Genomic DNA, 10,352 nt, shown 5'->3' on the forward strand with positions numbered 1-10,352 from the left:
ATATTTAAATAACACAGCCAAAGAAATTGAAAGAACTTTAATGGTTTCTGGTTTGGCTTTCAAATTCTGGTAATTTATGTAGGATGAAAATAAGGCAATACAATATAGAATGCAAAATCCTGACAAACAATCAAGGAATTACCCAATCTCCAACAACAAATAAGCTCACGAGAACAGCACTGTTGAGTTCCTTCTTCATTCTCAAAGCATAGCCATCAAGACACGCAAGTCCCAAGCTCCAGAGTGCTTGTAGTCCCATTGATGCAATCAAGTAGCTGAAATTTGAGAGTTATAATCAAACCGTTTACCAATTCACAATCTGAGAGTTAAAACAAACACATTTGTTACACAAATTAGAGCATGTTGAGCATGCTGTAATAAAAATAATGTTTACCAATTCACAATCTGAGAGTTAAAATGAACACATTCGTGGAACAAATTAGAGCATGTTGTAAGTTTTATGAAGGCTGTACTCCCAAATGCAAAAGGCTGATGAATTTATCACTACATGGCCATAGGAGGTTGCATTTACAAATGTTCTATAAGTACACGCATACACAAATGAATGCCCCATAGCAGGTGTCATTGAAAAAAAATGTATGCATATACACCAATATTCAACCTTAGTACAGATGAATGCTCGTCATTAAAAGGCTGTTAGCTATGACACACAGAACAAGATACTAGTTCTGATGTACTACCCGTGTGGCTTGTCATACAATTTTACTTAACAGACTGGCAGGTTTGTATTTTTTGGGTTAAAAGAGTGGCACAAGAAGGGTCAAGTGATTGAATGTTAGAAACCCGGTACAGACTCACACTTGGGAGGCCAACCTCCAGGATCGGTTCCCACGGCGTACAGGTGCACGCACTTGCCCACACTCCCACACGCGCCGTGATCGGCACTCATCTGCATTTCCGTTGTAACGTGTAATCCTCATGTACCTCTCAAGTGTATATAAGCACACCCGTGTTGGTCAATGCAATAAATAGAGAATTCCCCCCATCTAACTTGGTACCAGTCGCATGTTCAAATATGGATGGAAACGGAGCAGAAACAGAAGGAACTGAGTGCTGCCACATTTGTTTTCATAACTAATATAAAAACCTGGGAAATGAATAGGGAAATAAATACTACTGGGAACAGATACGAAGCAAATACGGTGCGCAGCAAAACAATTGGGAAAGTCACAAGCAAACTATTTCAATTGATATGACCACAAAACCTTTTGATGACTCCTAAGCCAGTGTATAACTCATAAACCAGCCGCGCCAAATAAAGGCTCCTGGACAATACAGTGATGATGGTTGGGGATTCTGTTAGGTATTGGTGTTGTCATTACTGGCCACAACGTGAGTTTTATTGAGTGCTGGACTGAGCCACATTGTAGCCATGGTAAAAACTGAAAGTTTTGTATTCACGGATCTGTTTCCATGGCTGTTCCACCGGAAAACACTGTTCCATTTCCGTTTTGCAATATTCCGTTTTTGTTTCAGTATTTTCACTCTGTTTCCGTTTTTCCATGGAGAATCCGGGAAGTTTCCACTCCATTTTCATCCTAGTTCAAACCCTTCCCACAGACCGCTATGAGTGCCCCATGCACCCATTGCCGCAGCTGCTCGCTCGGGGATGCCAACGCCATCTTCACCCCAACCCGCGTCACGATGGTAAAACAGAAAGTTTCCTATTCACAGATCCGTTTCCGTGTCTGTTCCACCGGAAAACACTGTTCCATTTCCATTTTCGTCAGTTTCGCAGTATTCCTTTTTGTTTTCGTATTTTCACTCAGTTTCCGTTTTTTCTGGGAAAATCCAGACAATTTCCACTCCATTTTCATCCTAGTTCAAATCCTTCTCACTTCCGCGGCCGCTCACTCGGGGACACCACACGTCGTCTTCACCACGCCCCGCATCGCCATGGTAAAAACAGAAAGTTTCATATTCAAGGATCCGTTTCCGTCGATGTTCCACCGGAAAACGCTGTTCCATTTCAATTTCCCTTTCACAAATTTTGTCTTGGTTTCCGTATTTTCACTTTGTTTCCTTTTTTCCGTGGAAAATCCCGAAAGTTTCCACTCCATTTTCATCCTAGTTCAAATCCTTCTCACCTTCCGCAATGAGCGCCCCACACACCCATTGGGGCGGCCGCTCACTCAGGGACAGCAATGCCGTCTTCACCCTGCCCCGCGTCGCCGTGGTAAAAATAGGAAGTTTCACATTCACGGATCCGTTTCCGTGGGTGTTCCACCAGAAAACGCTATTCCATTTCCGATTTCGTTTCACAGCATTCCGTTTTTGTTTCCGTATTTTCGCTCTGTTTCCGTTTTTTCTTGGAAAATTCGGAAGTTTCCACTTCGTTTTCATCCTCGTTCAAATCCTTCTCACCTTCCGCCATGAGCGCCCCACGCACCCATTGTCGCAGCCGCTCGCTCGGGGACGCCAACGCCATGGTTCATGGATCAATTCCATGGATATTCCACAGGAAAACGTGTTCCATTTCAATTTCTGTTTCACAATATTCTGTTTTGGTTTCTGTATTTTCACTCTGTTTCTGATTTTCCGTGGAAAATTCGGAAAGTTACCACTCCGTTTTCATCCTAGTTCAAATCCTCCCCATCTTCCGCCATGAGCGCCCCATGCACCCATTGTCGCAGCCGCTTGCTCGGGGATGCCAACGATGTCTTCACCCCGCCCCACGTCGCCATGGTCAAAACATTAAGTTTCATATTCACAGATCCGTTTCCATGGATGTTCCGCCGGAAAACGTTTTTCCATTTCAATTTCCGTTTTGGTTTCCGTATTTTCACTTTGTTTCCGTTTTTCTGTGGAAAATCCAGAAAGTTGCCACTCCGTTTTCATCCTCGTTCAAATCCTTCTCACCTTCCACCATGAGCGCCCCACACACCCATTGTTGCAGCCGCTCGTTCAGGGATGCCAACACCATTTTCACCCCGCCCTGTGTAGCCCCTGCGCCTGTCCCCTCGGCAGTGCAGCCCACTCCAGCCACCGGCATCCCTGGTCCTGCTGGCGACAGCTGACCACTTACCCAAACTAGCATCATTCGTGAATTGCACCTTACTTCCAATGCCCATTCGAAGGTGAAATGACCATCGCCGCCTACTGTTGACGCCTCAAGCAGTTGGCAGCCGCCCTGGACAATGTGGAGGAGCCCGTCTCTGACCGCGCTCTCACCCTGCAGATGATCCGTGGACTGAGCCGACGCTTCTAGGTGATGGACACTGTACTTCCTATGCAGAGGTGCCGTTCCCGAGCTTTGTTCAGGCCCGACCCACCTTCTCCTCGAGTTGATCGCGCTCACTGATCGAGAGCACGCCAAGGGGGTATTGTTGCATGTACAGAGTAGGTGCAACGGGAGCCTAGGAAGGCAAGGCCATGTAGGAGAGGGAGATGGTAGCAGTGGTGCTACGCAGCTCGCCGACGGGGATGCCCGTTGGACAGCTGTTGGCGCTGACTACTAGAAGAGGCACTAGGGTGGAGACAAAAGCAGCAGCGACAGGCTTGACGCGAGGTGGAGTGAAAAGACGACGTCATCTTCGCCAAGGGAGCAGGAGTGGCGGTGACCACACCAGGAACTCATAGCGGAAGATAGTCAAGGGAGCTAGTGCTATTTCCACATTACAACAGAATATCAAATAACAGCCAATCACAGCGTGCACGAAGAACATGGTGACCGCATGCGTTGTACGTCCTTGTGATCCGGTCCAGGTGGTTGAGCTCCTGTTGCCTGGTCAGTGTCACGTTCCCAACAATTCCAGCCAAAGGGATACAGTACACATCTGGCCCTGACAGGTCACACCATCTTCTAGACTCAGTTGATGACAGTATGGAGCAACAATTATAGTTAAAAAAGGCGAGCCTAGGCGGGCGCTTAAGTGCGTGCAGGGCTACAAGCTCTAGTAGATAGCCACACGCCTAGCACTTAATCTGTGCATCCTCGTGCACTTTGGTGAGAAAAGCGCAAGGCAGTGGCAAAACGCACAATTAAGGCCTAGTGCTTTTTTAAACTAATGTTCTTATTCTGGAAAGCTTGCCACTGAAATGATGTTGTGTGTAGCAAGGGTAATACACGGATTGCTGAATCGGTGCAATTTCTAGAAAGCTATGTTCATTCTGTATGTGGTACAAGCAAGCCAAATGCATGATCTGAAGGGTAAAGGGAACTTTGGCATGATGGCTATTGAGGAGCCTAACCTAAGTTAGGGCACTTCTGATACACATTTGATCTTGGAACCTCCACAAGTTGGCCAGGTCAAAAATGAATGTGGATGCCAGTTTGATCTAACAATTTGCGACATGCTGTGCTGTCAGCCTGAGGTATATTCCTAATGTGCAAGCATTCTGGAAAGTGAGATGGGATTTTAGCTAACGGCTCAATGGATCAACCAGCCAGCTATTGTTGAAACTGATTGCCTTGCACTATCTCAAGCTATAAATGGTTCCGACCCAGACAGATCTTTAGCACATGGTATTCTGAAGGGCATCCCTCCTTTCAACCTTTTATGAAGGGGATTGATGCGCAGATCCTATAAAGGAGCTGACATATTCAGCAGATGCAGTCCCAGATTGTTCACTCCTGGTGCTTTCAAGTCAAACCTGCAGCCTAAATCACCAAATGCTGATCAATTTAAGGCAATCGCTACTCAGAATTTGAGATCCTATAACTTTTGGGCGTTGCAGATGTACTTCAAGGAAAACCTAATTGCCAAACATTTCCCCACCCCCAAGTACAGCGAGCAACTAGTCAATGCCAACAAAACGAACAAACCATGCTGCTGAAGCTTTCTAAATTGCCATACCCAAAGACACTTTGCTAATTAATAGCTGCTGAGGATGGGTACCGGGCATGAGAGAGAGAGAGAGAGAGAGAGAGAGAGAGAGAGGGCACAAATCGGAGCGTTTGGGGGAGGGGGCGGGGGGTGCTACCAGAAGGCGGTGTAGTTGGCGAAGCCGATCGCGGAGGACATGACGCAGACGGACGCGGCGGCGAAGAGGAACTGGCCCAGCCGCAGCGAGAGGCCGCTCCACGTGCCGGGGCTCCCGGACAGCTCCATCGCGCCGCCGGCCTGGCCCCCGAGCGCAGCCGCCCGCTCCCTCAGACGCCGGGCCGGCGATCGGCGGCCATGCGGGCGGGCGGGCGGGCTAGAGGGGGGGCGGGTCTGAGGGTCTCGGTCGGCGGGCCGGCGTGCGGCGAGGAGCGGCGGAAAGGTGATGCTCGCTCGGCGGAGTCGGGGGTTTTCGATTATTTTTTTTGCCCAAAGTGGAGAGAGAAGGGGAGGATGGGAGGGGGGCCGAGGGGGAAGAGAGAAGAGCAGACTTTTTGCGACGGGGTTTGGACTTTTTGGAGAGGTGTGGCGCGACCCGGGGGCGACGGAAGTTGGTCCGTTACAGTTGTTGGCACGGGGCGTTTTGGTCAAGCGGTGCGGCGGGGATTACGGGGTCGGCTGAGCGGCGCCGGCCCAGCCGGACGCGGTTGCTTGCGTCGATGGCTTTATCGCATCACCGAAAACGCTTGCCGATAATACGACCTTTTCTCCCTTTTTTTTGTGCGACGACGAAACGGGCTTCATATGTCTTTTTCTCTTTGTGCCTGTCCACGATGCACGCAAGAACCGCTTTACCTAACCCTGAAAGCTCCCTGCGAGATTAACAAAATCAGATCTATTAGCCACATATTCCCTTGATCAACTAACCCGGCCCAAACATAACTGCCTGTTTCACTTAGGGCATGTAATATCGGGGCAGCACCATGTTGCTGCCCCATCTCCCTGGTAGGTTGAGACCACTATATAAATTTTCTCTCCCTAAAGCAGGCAAAACTAGATAGGACACACTTTCGTCTTTTTTTGTTCTCTTTCTTACTTTTTCATCTACACATCACCCGCAAAAAAAAAAATCTATACATGCATCATCTCTCTCAACATCGCTCCTGCAAAATATCTCTCTCTCACCGTCGGTTCTTCTTTGTTGTTTTCTTTCACCTTTTTGGATGAGGCACCCGACTCCTCTGCAAGAGATCGTTCGACCCTGCAAGCACTAGCTTTTCCCCCTTCCTCCTCCACAGCAATAACTTTTTCTATGGGGCAGCACTCCAAGTTGGAGCGCCGGCCATACACTTAGGCTTTGTTTGCTCGCAAGGTAAAGAAAGTCTGGGTCCTCAAACCCTAACGGGAATTTCACGGCCCCACACCCCCGCTAACTATGGGACAAGTTTCTACCACATTTGGCAACAAGGGGAGGAAACCCGTGCCACCAAAACAATTCAAAATTAGAAAGCAAGATTCAGATAATTTCAAAGGGAAGGAAAATACGCCACCAAGTGCACAAAGGGAAGACACAAGGAGCTCGTCGGAGCTACTTGAGGAAGCAGATGCATGAGCGGCGGAGAATAGAGGGAAGTAGAGAAGATCGTGCGAGAGAGAAGTCAGAGTCGAGGGTTTTCTCCCAGACATCCTTCAACGTGGATTCTTTCCTCGTGGAAACTGCGGGGATCGAGGCAAAAAAACATGGATGGAGGGCAGCCAAATGCGTCGGTGGACCACCCGGGGCTAGCTTGGCCCATGCATTGTGCACCCGAGGATTTGGCGGTGTCCCGAGGGGTTTGAAGAAACCAAATGAGCCCTTAGGCCCAAAGCCACCTCCTATAATCCTATATCGTCGTGGCTAGGGTGCAAAAGGTAAGCAAAAGCTTTTGAGATGAAATTATGTATGATGTTGATGCTCAGCCAGACATTTTCTCGTATAGAAACATATTGTAAAGATTAAGAGATGGCACGGAGATAAAGATGGACAATGAGCAATAGTATTGTAACATCCAAAAATATGTCCAATAAAAACGCCACACGCCACCAGGACAAATATCGAAGCCTTTCTCTTTTTAATAAGTTAGTGGTTCAACCAAAGTTAGCCTTTTCACATTTAAAAAACTATCTTTCTAAAGAGAGAAACACAAAAATGAAGAAACCACCATAAGTTTGCAAGATGATTACCTTAGCATTCAAAATTTGGGTTGAAAATGCAACAACTCATTTGGACCCACACATTTGAGAGATATTTACAGTTTAATAGTCAGCAAACTAATGTGTTTTTTCGTTGCCACATGTGCACTTACAAGCGGGACCCACCGGTTAGGAATCATGTCAATGGAGAAAAATAATGGATTAGAGCTTGCTGCAACACATTATGTCGACAGATGATGATTGTGTAAAAACCCATAAATTAAGATTTTTGTGAAAACAACAATCAGCGGTGTATGCAATTTCCCCTTCGAGGGCATGGGCCCACCAACACTTCTATATTTTTCTTTAAGAGAATCCCACTAGTAATGTCATACGTTTCTGTCGGGGGTTGGGTGCGACATATGCCAAGGGATGGCTTATCATAGTGGGAGCGAGTAGAACATCGCCGGTGCCTGGAAGCGGGATAAGGCGTAGACACGAACGCCGGTGCACTTTACCCAAGTTGGGGGCTCTCCTTGGAGATAATACCGCTACTCCTGCTCTGCGGGGTTTCCGCATGATCACTAAGGCACTAGTGAGTACAAGGTGCTCCTTGAGCTGTATGCTAGAGGTTGAAGGAGGCGAGGCTAGCTCTCTTCTTCCTCTAGATATGAGTCTAGGTCTAATAGGTTCGGAACCCTTTGCATGGGTGCCCTAGGGGTTTTATATAGGCCTACCCCCCAGGGGTACATTGGTAACTTGGCCGGGTGTTGGACCCGGCTATCAGCGTCTTTGGTCGCCGGCTTCTCCACCGACAGCTGGGGCCCGCTGCCTGGTGGGCCCTCCGACTAGTCTGATACGGAGCCGACAGGCTGCTTCCACCGCTGGTGGGTCTGGTTAGTGGCTAATCACTGTAGCCGTGATGCTAATGATGCAGGCTTGGTCAGGGGAGCGTGGCTACAGTCCCGCCGCCTCGTGGGAGATCACTGTAGCCACACCGCGCCCCGTCTGGTTAATGGCACATTGGCCTCGGGGGAGGGGGCGGCCGCCTGCTGGAGGCCGACCTCCCATAGCTCCGGCTGGTCCGGCCTCCGCCGTCTTCCAGGCTCTCTCTGCCTGGTAGGGGCCGCCGCCTGTGGGCCGTACTGACAGGCCGTCGTGGGAACATGACTCCACCGGTTAGGAGTGGCGTAAAGGGGGAATGGCAACAGTGCCGCGCCGTGCAGAGATCTCCGCATGTACGGGGCACTATAGCCATGCCAAGCCCGGGATCCGGGGGTGTGGGGCTATATTGTAGCCCCACCCTGTCTTGTCCTCTTGATGAGGGGTGCATACTCTAAGGGCACCTGGTGGCCGCCTGCTAGGTGCTGGCCTCTCTGGAGGCCGTCTGCTAGGAGGCGGCCTGTCTTGGTGACGTCCGCTGGTGCTCGGCCGCCTCCGGGTAGCCGGCTGTTCGAGCAAGCCGGCCACCTGAAGGCGGTGCTTCATTCTGGAGCCTCGTGGGGGCGAAGCCGGCCCAAAGTCTTTGAAAGGATCAGGGACTCGGGTTAGCCTACCCGTGGCCCATTACTCTGACAGTAGTTCCCGAAGCTGGTGAGGCGCCGCGGCCAATAGGCCATAAAGCCTCGGCGGCTTCCTTCTTCGCCGTGCTCCGGTGGAACACTCGGTCCGCCTTGTGGAGCACCGACTGCTGGAGCTGTTTTGACAAGGCGGGCTCGTCCGCTGATTTTGAACACTAAGGCGGGAAACAGGTGGCGTGCCTGCTAAGCTTCCCAGGCCCGCCGCCCGTCACGAGTGTGCCACGCGGCGCGCGTCAGCCTGGCCAGCCTGCCACCCCACGCTCTCGATGGGATGTGACAAGGGGCCGAGCCCGCCATTACCAGGCCTCGGTGCGCGGGCGGATCCGCTGCGGACGAGGTGGGCGGTTACGATTCCCGCGGGAGTTACTGCGCAGTAACCCCGTAGAGTAATCGGGGGGTCGTGGTCGCAATCAATCCCACGATCCCACGTCCCACCCCCTCGGCTTCGCCGCCTGAGGGCTATAAGTAGGGGAGACGGGGGAGTGGCGGAGCGCGCGCACTCTTCTCCCCGCTCTTCTTCCTCCTATCTCCGCTGCCGCTTCGTGCTCGCCGCAATGCCGCCGCATCTTGCCGCCGGCGAGCTCCTCCTCCCCACGCATCTCCGCTCGGACACCATGGCGCGTGAGAAGGAAGGAGACTGGGACGGCTCGACGGTGATTGAGGATCACCTTACCTTCCTCCGGGCCACGCGTCGGATGCCCAACGCGGCCTTCGTCAAGGTGCGGGTGCCGCCGCGAGAAGAGATCTCGCCGGCGCCACCGGGGAACGAGCGGGTCGTCTTCCGCTCGCATTTCCCCCGCGGCTTCGGCCTCCCGGCGAGCAGGTTCCTCCGCTCGTTTATGGACTTCTGCCACCTCCAGCCGCACCACTTGACGCCTAATACCGTGACACTGCTGTCCGCCTTCGTCATGGCGTGCGATGGCTACCTTGGCGTCCTCCCCACCATCGACCTATGGGGAGCTTGCTTCTATGCCAAGCTGGGCACCTCCGCCAAGGAGACGGCGGCCGAGTGCGGTGCCTTCGTCGCCGTGCGCCGGCCGTCGAAGAAGAATGCTTTCCCAGCCATCAAGCTGTCATAGTCGATGAAACTGTGGCAGCAATCGTACTTCTACGTTGATCCGGCGGTCGACTTCCTCAACTTGCCGCCTTACGAGGCCGGCCCCTCCGTTGGGCCTCGGGCCAACTGGCACTACAAGCCGAAGCTAGTACCAGCCGAGACGGCGGCCGCCATCAACCGACTCCAGGAGTTGATGGAGGCAGAGGGTCTTGTGGCAGCCGACTTGCTATTTGCCTTCGTCGAGCGCCGAGTTCTCCCGCTCCAAGGCCGCCCTCATCTGATCTGTCGGATGAGCGGGCACCGCGACCCCAGCTGGATGTGCACAAAGGAGATGCCGCCTGCCGAGGTGGCCCTGATGGTGAACGAGATCATCGACCTCAAGGTGTCGGAGGATTCCTGGCGGTTCGGCAAGCGGCCCTACTCCTGCGACAACCCGCCGCCTGCTGTAAGTCTCTGAGCTTTCCTTTTTTTAGTTCTTGTCTTGGTCTTGGTCTTAGTATTGAGTGGTTCTCCTTTGGAACGTAGATCTACATGTCTTCAGCGACGGCAGCCGCGGAGAAGGAGCGGCTCGCGGAGGCCAGGCGCCGTCAGGAGCCGCTGCTCGTCGTTCCCCTGAGCTCCACGCCACCTCCACCAGAGTTCGTGGTGTCGACCAGGGAAGCCGGCAACAAGCACCCGGTCATGGAGAGGGAAGGCGGCGATGTTGCCATGCCGGACGTTATCGTGCCTCCGCCACCACCGACTGCTGGAGCGAGGGAC

The 10,352-nt window shown here is 52.0% G+C and overlaps 1 protein-coding gene across 1 annotated transcript in view; it reads right to left on the reverse strand.

Moving 5' to 3' along the window:
• LOC119277588 (CASP-like protein 5B1) overlaps positions 1-5,307 on the reverse strand; it is a 6,376-nt gene extending 1,069 nt beyond the window's left edge. The window contains exons 1-2 of the mRNA XM_037558875.1: positions 4,945-5,307; positions 143-275 (exon numbers count right to left, since the gene is read on the reverse strand). Coding sequence (XP_037414772.1) covers positions 143-275; positions 4,945-5,072 — 261 coding nt within the window. The 5' untranslated portion in view covers positions 5,073-5,307. The remainder of the gene's footprint in view (positions 1-142; positions 276-4,944) is intronic.
• Positions 5,308-10,352: the final 5,045 nt, after the last annotated feature.

Source organism: Triticum dicoccoides, chromosome 3B (assembly GCF_002162155.2).
Source record: "Triticum dicoccoides isolate Atlit2015 ecotype Zavitan chromosome 3B, WEW_v2.0, whole genome shotgun sequence".
NCBI lineage: Eukaryota > Viridiplantae > Streptophyta > Magnoliopsida > Poales > Poaceae > Triticum > Triticum dicoccoides.